This window comes from Acartia tonsa, chromosome 1 (assembly GCF_053477335.1).
Source record: "Acartia tonsa isolate MP-2025a chromosome 1, ASM5347733v1, whole genome shotgun sequence".
NCBI classification, from domain to species: Eukaryota; Metazoa; Arthropoda; class Copepoda; order Calanoida; family Acartiidae; genus Acartia; species Acartia tonsa.
In genome coordinates, this window is record NC_137260.1 from 42,588,590 (window position 1) to 42,601,316 (window position 12,727).

Sequence of the window (12,727 nt, forward strand, 5' to 3'; positions counted from 1 at the left end):
CTAAAACTTTTGAGAAAATAGCTAATAAACTTATCGGCCTATAGTTTGATGGATCAGCTTTTTCATTAGAATTATTCCCTTTTAACTTAAAAATAGGTATAACTTTTGCGATTTTAAATTCAGAAGGTATTTTTCCAGTTAAAATAGTTTGGTTAATGACATGAGAGAGAGGAAGGGCAATAACAGAAATTATTTTCTTCAAAAAAGAATTTGACAGGCCAAAAATGTCCATACTTTGTTTATTTCCCATTTTTTTAACAATATCTATAACTATATTTGGGTTTATTGTATGCATTTTAAAACTGGAATTATAATTAGGTATAAAGCTACACGGATCAATGTTAGAAGGATTTATTTTAGATGATATCTTGCTTGCTACAGAAGTGAAGTGTTCATTCAATTTCTCAGAAATTTCTGTATTATCTAAATATATAGCATCATTAAACTTCAATTCATTGATACATGTTGCTTTATCTTTTGTTTTTCGGATTGCATCTCTAATAATATCCCAAGTTTTCCTCAAGTCAGATTTACATTTTTTTAGCTCATTGCAATAATACAATTTTTTAGCTGTTTTTATTGCACGATTATAGACATTTCTATATCTATTATACATCCTAATATTATCAGCAGTTGGTTCATTAATACTTAACGTGGACAATTCAAATTTTTTATCTCTACATCTCATTAAACCATCAGTCATAAATTTTTCAATTTTATGTATGTTCTTATTAATTCTAATCCTTTGTAGAGTTTAGCGAGATCCTTTACTACACACAAGCAGAAAAAATTTAAAATATCTACGTAATCGCCATAAAAAAGGGAAATTGAAGAAAATACTATATTGTCAACAAGAAACATTAAATACATAAAAATATAAGTTCACAATAAAAATTAAACATATTTAGACCATAATCACAAAATATAAAGATTTGCTACTAGTAGAAAATGCTTTGTCCACTGTCAAAGTAACAATAAATTTGTAAATAATGTTTCCTCCACTTTAAAATTTGTTTACATTCCAAAAAAAATAAAGTTTAAAAATAGATACAAAGTTAACTTACCTATATTATATTTCATATCTTACCAATAGAATTTTTTTACAGCTCCACCTTTTTAATAGATCTCCATTCAATTATAATGAAAAAAACATTTCAGAAAAAAAAAAATTATTTATTCAGCATTAGACACTGTACCCAGTCATGAATGAACTCGGAAACTTTTTGTCAAAAATGTCACAAATGGATAATTTTTTCAAAATAACTTTGTAGGTATTTAGTTTCTATCAGAGTTTTGATTGTGCTGTGAATGTTGAGGTTGAACCGCAGGATTCACCAGAATTCCCGGTGGCAATCCTGCCAGAGTCTCCGCAGAAAACTGTCCCCCAGACATTTGTATGAGTCGTTGTGCTTCTGCTGGATTCATTTGCTGTAATTGTACACCACCACCCCCTACTTGGTGTTGTGAGGTTGGCAGTTGACCGCCACCGCCAGAGGCTGTGAATTGAGCTAAAGCAGCGGCTGACAAGCTTACAGGTACCTGAAATTGTTGGTTATAAGATGAATATTTATGATGATTAAGAGTACTATCGGCTGAGCCCCTAACATCTAGAGGAAGAGGAGTAGGTCAGATAAATAGCCTAAAACCACCCCTGAACATTTATAATGTTTTCATGAAAAGTACAACCAATTCGGACCAGTATTTTCTAAATCTTAAGCTTCAGACAAAAAAAAACTTGCTACTTTATATTTTAGGATCATGAATACATACAAAGTGTAATAAATTGAAACTAAAACTTAGTTTTTCTCCTAAAATCACTAAACACCTATCGTACACACTACACAAATTCAAAAATTGTATAGGTTTTTGAAATTCAACCTACCCTAACCTGTTTAGAAATTACTATTTAACTTTCTGTTTATTATTATGCAAACAGATTCAAATGCAAATAATAGTTTTACCTGAAAGTTTTGGCTTAATCCTTGAGGGGCACTCAACCTGAACTGGGACAGATTCTCTAACTGTATTGGCACCTGGGCCTGTATTCCTGGAGGCAGTTGACCCCTGATCCTGGCTCCAGCCTGGCTAACTGCTGGTGGCCGGGCTAATAATCTCTGTTGCTGAAGCGCCAGGCTCATCATGCTGGATTGTGAGGTGGGGTGAGTGCCTGCGCCACCATAATTACTAACCTGAAAAAGAGAGGGAAAAATCAGCTTATACGAACAACGAAATTAATTCTGGAAAAATCACGAAACCTATACGGAATTTTCCGCTGTCGTTGGGGAGCAACAATTAGTATAATTGACGACCTTTACATTTGTCACAAAGTATTGTTTTAGATTTATTTCCTTTGTTGGTTATAATTTATACCTGGGGAAAAATAGTCTAAATTAACTCAAAAGGAGGAAAATACGTTGAAAAAAAATGTGACCCCCTAAAAAATGAGCTACAGCTCGTATTGGGATTAGGTAGGTACAGTTTTAACAATGTTAAAATTTGAAGAAGTGGCTCATTTTTTGAAGGATCATATCTGATACTTTTTATTAGAAAATAGAATGTTTTTGTATAGTGTTTATATTTGTAAGTATTAATGAGTAGTAACCTGTATGTAAGATGTTTGAGGTTGTTGGTTTTGTGAAATAGAAGAGGGTAGGGGCAGTCGGATTGGAATTGTAACACTATCTCTCTGTAGGGAACCTAATTGTTGTTGCCCATTCCCACCGACAGATGTCACTTGAAGACCTATGACAAATAACAATAACGTTAGTTTAAATTAATTTAAATTTCAACAAATTAATGTAAATGAATTATATAATGATAATTCCATGAAGAGTATTTAATATTTTTACATTATAGGTGAAGTTTCAGTAGAACACCAAATAATATTATTAGCCAATTTTATACTTGGTACCATTCAAAACTGTCATACTCGAGGTCTTAAAAATCCTTGCCTTAAAATAACATAGCATACGTTTTTCGTTAACTATTGTAGGGTATACAAAATAAATTTAAGATGGTGTCTTTTACCTGAGCCTCAGATCTATAGTATATATGTATATACAGATAACTACCTACCCCCTTTTCCAAGGACCTTTTTCGTCTGCTACTTGGCCGTGTTAATATTCTCATGATTCAAAGACCCAATTAAGAGTCGACACAAGGTTCATGGGACAGGAACATACAGTTATTTATCCCCTTCCCCCTCTACTGTTTTACTCCAATACCTGAACCCAGTTGTCCTAACAGCTGTTGATGTTGACCAGCCATTGAGGTAATCAGCTGATGTTGTTGTTGTTGTTCCATGGATTGATGCTGAGATGAGAGCTGAATTCCGCCGGCTGAGGTAAAAGGTATAGAGGATAGTTGGATACCTCCAGAAGTACCTTGAAAGCAAAAACTAGAATCTTTGTGGGTTTATTTTATCATGAAAGCTATTCGGATTATCTTTGGATACAAGCAAATCCTCAATTCATCATACTTTTACAAACAATGTTTATTTTTTCTATAAGAATTTATTTAAAGATAACGAAGGGAGATGGGCCAATTGCTAAGATCCCGTAAAGTTATGTATTCCGACACTTTAAAAGATTAAAACGCTAAAATTAGGCATTGTAGTTGCTTTAATATGGAACAAAGTAAAACTGGCGAGGAAACAGCGTTTTAGCTGCGACTGCCGCATGTTGAGTAGTAGTGACATTTTTTAAATATTGGGGAAAAAATCAAGTGTCAACTACAAATATAAAGTGAATAATTTTATCTTAGCATTCTAAACCTGTTTGAAAAGTCCTAAAACACATAACTTTACGGGATATTAGCATTTGTACCCTCAAACTTTATTACTACTTGTCTATCTATTCTATTACCTGGAAGAGAGGATAGTTGAAGTCCAGATGTACCCGCCGGAGACATAAGAGCAGGATTAGGATTACTTGACGATCTTTGTTGTTGTTGTTGAGGCATGGTAGGAGTTTTACTGGGTGTACTTGAATCTGAACTGGCTCTGCCCCCCAATAACAGAGATTTAATGGCATCCTGTGTATCACTGCTGGCCGTGCCGGCGGCTGGGGAATTACTAACTGTTGGCCGTTTAGAACCTTCACCACCGCCACCTCCTCCCCCTCCAGCATGAGCCTCCTGTTTTATTCTAACCGCAGATTTTTTAGATTGAACTTCTTGTTTGATACGTTTATTTCCCGGCTTATTTAGTGATTGGATTGTACTATTTATTGCTCCGTCTGCAAGGTTCCATTCGTCTGCTTCGTCAGATGATTCGTCGGGTGACAGACCTTGCACCTAAATAAATATAAAAATAAACAGATACAAAAATTTATTGCACCTAAATAAATATAAAATAAACAGATACAAAAAAGGCAATATTATATATTCGAGTTTTAGCCAAATCCGTATCATAGCAAAAGAGTTAAACTTGAATCCTATTTCTCTTGGTCATTATCGGTAACAAAAAGTAAAATTATGATGATTGTCTGTGCCAAAAAAACAGGCGCAAGACATTTAAGTTTTCAAAAAGTTTATGCTATTAATAAAAGAGATTGTTGTTTACAAAGGATGTCCGCATAGATAGAGAAAGTAAGCGTCAAGTCCGTGGCTTTAATGTATATAGAATATTAGATTAGAAAAATAGTCGACAATTTAACATGCTAACATGTAACTAGTTTATTGTTAAGTTGGTTCATCCATTAGGAGGGGAGGGGATGGGGTAAAGGGGGTGGAAGGATTGGGATTGTTATTTTAGTCCACTGCGTGTTTCACTTTTTATGAGAACATAAAAATCTAGTGTAAGAACCAAGTGACAATATATCCATTCTGGCTAAATATGGTATAAATGTCTAAGTTTAAAGCTATTGTCATATAGTAGGTACCTACCTTAAGGTCTTTTGCAGAATCTAGAAACCTTTCTAGATCAGATTCTAGAACATTTGCTTCTCCACAGTACATAAAATCAATTATACTAGTCAAATCAGAATCCCTTCATTTTGATCAAGGTTTATTTCCAGGTAAAGGAAACCAATATTAAATGATCTTTCTTTATGCCTTTAGTCTTAAAACCTTAAAATTTGTTGATTCTCTTTTATAAAGTAAAATTTTCATATCCCATGTAAAAAATCTTCTAATGAGAATGACATATTCCAAAAAAAGGGAAGCTAGACAAAACAGACTAACAACTATTAACAGACTATTAACACATAGTGACAGTTTGACTTTTAAAATAAAAGAATTTTTTAAAAATCAGAACAATTTAATGTAAACAAGTCGCAAAATAGATTAGATTCACAACGTATTTAGACTTTCTAAAATATGCCTAAAGCAAGAAGTTACGTACATACGGACATACTCTCAATTAGAAAATAAACGTTGATCATTCCTGAAACCCCGCAGGTATACAACTGGATGGGGATGGCTGGGAGTTGAGCTTATTATATCCTTCAATACTGGGCTCCATGTTGATAAAACAACCCTATAATTCAAATAAATAGAAAGAAAATAAAACACAGTGTATTAATTGGGTTTAGTGTATATGATTTAAGCGAATGTGAGGTACACCCTCCCTGTCTGCCAGCTACTAGCTTTCAAGTTCGAAACTTAGTCTAAACTTTATAACTATGAACGATCTACCCTTTCATACGTCCAAGGAGTGAAATTTGATTATGACAAACGAATGGGGGGCGGAGGGTGCCATGGGCTTTAGTTTTGTACCATGCTTATCTACTACTTACACATAAAGAGGACTTCGGAATAAATAATAACGTAATATTTACTGTAATTGTATTCGTCCAATATCCAGAAAAAAGTTGTTAATTACCATCCGGGGTAGGTAGGTATTGATGAGTAATTTTGGAAAATACATGAATTAAATATGCTTTCATAATTTTCTAACCTGTGTGCCTTTATTCTAGCTTTACCACAGACAAGTGTACAATCTAGAAACTGATCATCAACTCGTAACCCTTTAAATTTGTCCACTAGGCTGCTTTGAAACATCTCCATACGGAGAGTTATCTTTTCCGAAGCAACCATTTTATATATTCTGAAATATATTTTTGGTAGGTCTTTATTCTATAATGCAATAAAATATGCTGAAAGCTAAATAGTTAGGTATCAAATTTAGGCGAAATATTCCTATAAAAATGTCAAATATGTAAAATACAGATTAATAACAATATCCCAAATGCTCGTAATGATAATAGTAAATGTTTGATGATTTATCTTTCAAATCTGATAGTTTCTGTGAGGGTGATAGGTTCCGACTTGTCCTCTGAATATCTACAACTTTGTTCACCAGAATATACGGGAATATCAGCTGCAGACAGATCTATGCATTTACTCTTTCTTAGCTTGTTCTTGAAGTGTGCTGTTAGGTAGTCGCCCTCAAAAAGGCCAAGTTTAAAAGTACTTTCCTCTTCAGAGGTCTAAAAAAACATATTGAATTAATATCAGCGATTTTTTAAGGGTGAAACGTTTCCACCAAGTTTAGCATTGGTTTGAGTATTTTCCTAAAACATGTCATTAATGTTGCATGTCTGAATTGAATTGGCCCATGATCAAACGCACTTCATTACCATGCTTTAGACAATAGGGTATTTACCCTCTACTTTGGTAAATTAAAAGATACATACTAGCAACCTTTGCAATAGTAACACTTGTGTTAACAAATTCATAAATCAGATTTTTGTAAGAAATTATTACAATATGTTTTATGTACCTGAACTTGAATAAATTCATTAAGAGTTTCTTGTGAAATTAAGCAGGATGCCAGATTCAAAAACTCCAGGTACAAGCTAGATAACAATATATCTTCAGCAGTAAGGCTATTTAGATCACTGTTGCCACAAACATCCAACCTCTGAAAGTTTAAAATCACACTTTATTATTAAGGCAGCTTGTTACCTGAAATATAAACTTTTTCTGTAGTTCGATTGATTAAATTGAAGTGGATATAACGTTTCTATGAAGAAAAACAATTCAATTTAACCTTCATGGAAGTCTTTAGAACAAATCAAGAAGACAAACAAACTAACTCTTTTAAATAATAAAAATATATTATTCTAAACCTCTCTGCATTTATCAATAAGTAGGTAAATCAAATCATAATTTTCACCTTTAACTGTGTAGTTTCACTCAACCTAAAACAATAAATCAAAACTTTATTTCTCCTTATTCTTTAATGATTATGATTTCAAATAACTAAAATTTTGTTGGCATACCTGTTCAAAATTGCTGAAAATTGTGTTGCTGACAGCCAAGAGTTAGCCAGGTGTACTTCATCTATTTTGCAAACAGCCAGCGCCAACATATCACTGTTGATATCACTAACACTAACTCCAGTTAAATCTAAGCATACATATAGGATTTATTGTTATAAGTATGTATTCTAGAATAGATAGATGTATGTGTGTGAATTCGTTTATTATATAAGATACCTATGGAAACTTATTTCTTCCCTGAAACATTTTTTTCATTTCTATTTGAAATTGGGGAGGGGGATTCTACTCCTACTTTCTTTGAACCACAGACTTCCAAGGGTGGGGGTAAACTTTTTGAAAATACAATTTATTACCCTCCTCAAAATAAATGCTTGGACGTCGCTGCTTTGAACCATAGTTTCTTGAGGCTAACAAAAGGGCTTAGAAACTGACATATAATGCTATGCAGTAATTGTCTCAACCACAAATAAATAAGTGAAAATTACCTAATTTTTGACAAAGTACATCTTCACTAGATAAGCAATCAAATAAGGACTGTTTAGCATCTTCAGATAGAATCACATTACTGGAAAAAGAAAAATAATTAGTAAGTGGACAAACATAGATAAATACATATGCTAAATTTATATTATTTATTTATGTTAGGATAGTCCAATCGCAGTTTCTGAGTGCTATCCCATCTGGGTGCAATCCAATGGAGTTTTATACTTATTTTTAATTCAAATTCTACAAGTTTTTTTTAAATTATAAAAATAGAAATTACAATACATACCTAGTGTAAATAAATATATACATTTTTCATTCTATCAAACATAATTTACAAGTTACCTTAAATATATTGACTGCAAACATTTTGTTGGATTTCTTATCAGAACAGGATCTATCTGAGAGAGATCCAGATCACTGAGATTTAGTGATTTTAGTTTGCTTTCTCTGTGAATGTTTTTAAGTAAACCTAAACAAAATTTGAATGCTATGAAAATTAAGAAAAAGTTTTAGGTAAATTAAGATATAATAACATTATTTCATATAAAAAAAATATCTTTAAATCCAAATCCCCCCCCCCTTAATTTTAAAAACAAGATGCATCTTTTTCTGGGTACTACTATAATAGTGTTCAATATCATGCTTAAACTGTTTTTCTTCGACTGACATATAATGTGATGCAAATCCCTAGTTTTTTATGTATTTTCATCCAAATTCAAATAGGTAAATGTTTAAATTTTCTTTTAATTTTACTTACATGTTAACTGTTCTATATTTAGATCTGTGAGAGATAGATTCAAGCATTCACATTCTTCTGACAGCGTCACAAAAAGATCAGAAGGAACAAATTCAAGACTAAAATATCATCAAATAAAATGTTAAAAACTTGAATGCTAAACATTGTATGAAAAAATAACTTTAGAAAATACTTTTAGTAGGAATGCTAAATAATATAATGAAACATATCTTATTTTACCTGTTTCCTGATAAGCTCAAAACTTTTAAAGGATTGAAGAACTTTAACTCCCTAAACAAATCGACTAATTAAGATTTTACATTACCTAGTCAATGTTACCTAATCTAATAGTATTTATAATATCTATGTATACTTTGAGGTTGTTAGGTTTTATTTTCAACTACCATAAGAACTCTTAAACTGATACATACTCTGATGAGATTTTGCTTTTCAAGGAGTTTCCTGGTGGTACTGAGTAGATAAATTATAATAAAACTAGGTACGAAACGCAAGTATAATTTAGGCATAAAACTTTTCATCCTTAACAACTTCTCATTACTCTAACTAATATGTACCTTAAAAGACAGGTAAGCTGCTCAGTTGTAAGTTTACAGTTGTCCAGAACCAGGCTAGGTATGTGGAGCAGGCTGTTGGAAAGATGGTAGCCAGGAATACAGGACAGATCTACATTTATAAACCTACAAAATAAATATATTAGAACATTTTGTTATTAATAACTTACTATTTTCTACGTACTTAAAAAGCATTCATGAATCTATACCTAACATATATTTAAAACACTAATATGATTACTTTTACGTTAAAAAAAAACAATATTCAATTTATTCTAAAAACAACTCTAGCAAAAACTCCTTATGATTAACATACCTAATTCTCTGTAAACATTTATTTTGTCTAATAAAATGGAAAAGGGTGTTCAGGTCTTGACTCGGTACTGTGGTGAGTTTTTCCTGACTAAATACAAATATTACAATAATAAAAAATCTATATTAATAACATTTTAATTGGACATTGTGCGTTTTATTTGCCTAAACTATGATTTTTTCTTATCAATTATTTCCGTACCTACCTAATGTTTATTGAGCGAAGAGAGCTAAATCTTTGGTCTTGTGTAAATTGTCTTGCATCAGGTAATATTTCTTTACCAGTTGCCTCATACCTAAAATATTTAATGTCATATTTCATGAGTAATATACCAACCGAAATTATGAATTTTAGATTATTTGTTTAACTAATATATAATGATATCATTAATTGAGTAAAAACGAGGCGAACGGGTTAATATTATATTCTTCTCCTTTTAATATGCTTTCGATAAACAAAAACATAAAAAATTGTAAGAAATAGAAGTCTTGAACATTTAATTTAATTAAGTTTGTATAAATCTTTTTATCTTTTGTTTAAAGAAGTAAGGTTTTGGAAGTCATTTATAATCAAAACAAATATTTAAGATTAACGGGAATGGTTTTAAGATACTTTGTTTACGAAATTAAGTATTAAGGAAAACCATTAATTGGAAAACATATCCGGCCGGGCCCCTAGATGGAAGAATTGCATCCACTATTCTTCAAGTACAAGGTATTAAGGACCATGTTTATGAATATATGTCTGTTAGGATCCAGCAAACCATGAATTTTTCTGTCCCTTACAGAACCCTTGGAAACTAGAAAAATTGTAAAATATAATAAAACTAACCTTGCCCATAAAACCGGATGTTTTGCTATATCTTCCATTCTTTGGTTTAATTTTGACAAACTTTCTAAGTCCTCAAACTTCAGATACTTACAAATTCTAAAATTTATGAATTTAAAACAAAATAATTACTAGATTTTATAAATATATGTTAAAAATCGATCTTTAATAGAAAAAACTCGTTTTACCGCAAGAGTAGGTCATTTGACAAGGTTAACAACATTCCTAATTAATTAAGTCTGAAAATAATAATTACAATACAATTTGGTTTGTTATCATTAAAATCAAATCTTTAAAGAAATAATGTAAAATAATTCGTAGCATTATTTAATTTCTAATCTTAAATATTTTATTTACCTAATCAATTTTGAAACCTAATTTTTATTTTTATTTTATTTTGATGAATTGTTTAGTCTAGCAGACAATTGCAAATACGGTGTTTTCATTGGCTTTTGATGAATTTGAGTAAAAACTGGCTTTTGCTGATGTCTTTAAAATTCTATTTAATTAGTATTACTAAAAGCCGCTATGCAAGACGACATTTGATATAATGATAAAAGGGAATATTAAGATTATTTCCTATCTTTATGATTTTTAAAAGTATTTAATTGTAATATCTTATACTAATTGTTGTATTTCCCTTGTTACTTTTTTCTTTTTCTTTCTTTTTTCTCTTGTCCTTACGTTTTTCCTATTCATCCCATTCCAAACATATTTTTCTTCTATTTTCCCCTTTTATTAGCTCTATCTTTCACTATTCATATCTTCGCTTTATCTTTTCTCTCCTTTTCTTTCTCTCTCACTCTCTCTCTTTTTATCTTTCTCTCTCTCTATCTGTATTGTCTTTTTTTTTATCTTGATCTCCTCTCTTCCATCTTTCCAGTAATTTTGTCAGCTCTTCCCCTTTTCCTTTCTCTAATTTCTAGCTTTCTGACACCTTTTCTTTTCTCCCTTCCTCTCCCAGCTCCTCCACTCTCTCTCTCTATTTCTATCTCTCTCTCTCTATTTCTATCTCTCTCTCTCTCTCTCTCTCTCTTTCTCTTTCTGTCTCTCTCTTTCTCTCTCTCTCTCTCTCTCTCTCTCTCTCTTTTCCTCTTTCCCTCTTTCTCTCTCTCACGTCTATCTCTTTCACTTTCGTAGTGGTTGTTTACAGCGGCCTCGGGGCGCTCCGAGAGGACGCTAATATCATGAGAAATACAATAGATGTAAAAAATAGTTTCATTGTAAACTAATTTGATTTTTTTTCAAGACTTTTAAAACTGAAATTAGGCTGCGAACAATGATATCTATTACATTTTATTACTTTTTACTTATATGAATAATTTTCAATGTTACTAGGGTTGGCCTTAAAGACATTGAACAAAAATGAAGCTTCCTTGAAAAGTAGAACCAGAACGGTCCAGTGGTTAGCGAGATCTTTTTATACAGCCAGACTAAAAAGACAAACAACCACAGATAAAATTACATCACATTCTCCATTATATTACTATAATATTTTTAATTTTATCCGTAGGTCAATTCTCTTTAGTATTTATCTGTATAATAAAAATGAAAGTTATGGCCTCCATTGTATGTAGAGGCTCAGGGTCTGTCTAGATATTTGTGAGGACAGCTCTGTGTAAGTATTGTGTACCTGTGTATAATATATACATACTAGATATATATTTATGACACGATCTAAACCACCCCCCCCCCCTCCCTACGGCCCTCTTGCTCTTCTCTTATAAACTTTTGTGTTGTAGAGTATCTATCTATGTGAACCAAAGTTCCACACGGCCAGATAACAAATCAATAGTTAACCAAGTTTTAGCTAAATATTCACTTCTCACTCTCATCAAAATAAAATTTGTCAATTCAGCAGCAATTCTAAATATCCTTAGAAAAAAGTGTAAAAATGTTTAATTTACCAAAATGTATTTATGTGTAGATGTACTTTGTGAAAATTGGTTTTGTGTTTGCAGTGATAAATTATCTTTTTTCTACACTATCAGTTTCTAGTGACGTACATAGCTGGTTCAAGGATTATTATTATCATCATTCAATATACAGTCACACACCAGACAGACAGACACCAAAGGATTTAGTTTAAAATTTATAATCTTTATGACGTTTTTTAAAATCAATGGTTATAATCCTAAACTTAAATAGTAATTTTAATAGATTTTAATCCTATTACATATTATGAATCTTACATCAAATCACAGCTGTTAAAACAATTAAATGTTTTTTTTTTCAATTTAAAACATAGAAAATTAGTTTAAATCCATTATTTTCAGTTGAATTATTGAAATTAATGCTTGAATATAAAATATAACAATTTTGTAAAACAAAACTTAGAAAGTAAAATCAATATATTAGTTTTTGACAAATGGCTCTGTCATTGTTTATGGGCCAGATCAATCCAGAAATTTGAAATTTCTTCAAAGTAAAGAAAACAAGAATGACAACATATATAAAAGCGAAGCTCAAAAATCAGACGGTAGGACAAACCAACATTACCACTTGTAGAATGTCAGAACTTATTAAGGAGTTTTATAAAGAAAAATATTTTTTTTTCGAGGAGCGATTT

General features: G+C 31.4%; 2 protein-coding genes across 2 annotated transcripts; both read right to left on the reverse strand.

The window, feature by feature from the left end:
- Window positions 1-826: 826 nt before the first annotated feature.
- Window positions 827-6,069, reverse strand: LOC145320019 (uncharacterized). The gene is made up of 8 exons (XM_080162463.1): window positions 5,897-6,069; window positions 5,383-5,476; window positions 4,885-4,986; window positions 3,864-4,293; window positions 3,225-3,383; window positions 2,603-2,742; window positions 1,962-2,189; window positions 827-1,539 (listed from the first exon to the last, which is right to left on the reverse strand). The coding sequence occupies exons 1-8, from the start codon at window positions 6,034-6,036 to the stop codon at window positions 1,276-1,278; spliced, it is 1,557 nt and encodes a 518-aa protein (XP_080018589.1). The 5' UTR covers window positions 6,037-6,069; the 3' UTR covers window positions 827-1,275.
- Window positions 6,070-6,127: 58 nt separating this feature from the next.
- Window positions 6,128-10,413, reverse strand: LOC145320040 (uncharacterized). The gene is made up of 13 exons (XM_080162483.1): window positions 10,347-10,413; window positions 10,162-10,257; window positions 9,536-9,625; window positions 9,334-9,420; window positions 9,021-9,143; window positions 8,686-8,736; window positions 8,467-8,564; window positions 8,052-8,178; window positions 7,709-7,788; window positions 7,224-7,350; window positions 7,118-7,142; window positions 6,722-6,862; window positions 6,128-6,428 (listed from the first exon to the last, which is right to left on the reverse strand). The coding sequence occupies exons 1-13, from the start codon at window positions 10,379-10,381 to the stop codon at window positions 6,222-6,224; spliced, it is 1,287 nt and encodes a 428-aa protein (XP_080018609.1). The 5' UTR covers window positions 10,382-10,413; the 3' UTR covers window positions 6,128-6,221.
- Between the last annotated feature and the right edge of the window lie 2,314 nt (window positions 10,414-12,727).

Coding starts and splice junctions, on each gene's coding strand:
- LOC145320019 (XM_080162463.1), bottom strand. CDS start 6,036: ATGGTTGCTTCGGAAAAGATAACTCTCCGTATGGAGATGTTTCAAAGC. Junction 4,294..4,884: donor ATTCTGCAAAAGACCTTAAG/GTAGGTACCTAC, acceptor ATATTTATTTAG/GTGCAAGGTCTGTCACCCGA. Junction 3,384..3,863: donor TCAACTATCCTCTCTTCCAG/GTAATAGAATAG, acceptor TTTGCTTTCAAG/GTACTTCTGGAGGTATCCAA.
- LOC145320040 (XM_080162483.1), bottom strand. CDS start 10,381: ATGTTGTTAACCTTGTCAAATGACCTACTCTTGCG. Junction 8,565..8,685: donor TTGAGCTTATCAGGAAACAG/GTAAAATAAGAT, acceptor ATGATATTTTAG/TCTTGAATTTGTTCCTTCTG. Junction 8,179..8,466: donor AAATATAGAACAGTTAACAT/GTAAGTAAAATT, acceptor AATTTTGTTTAG/GTTTACTTAAAAACATTCAC.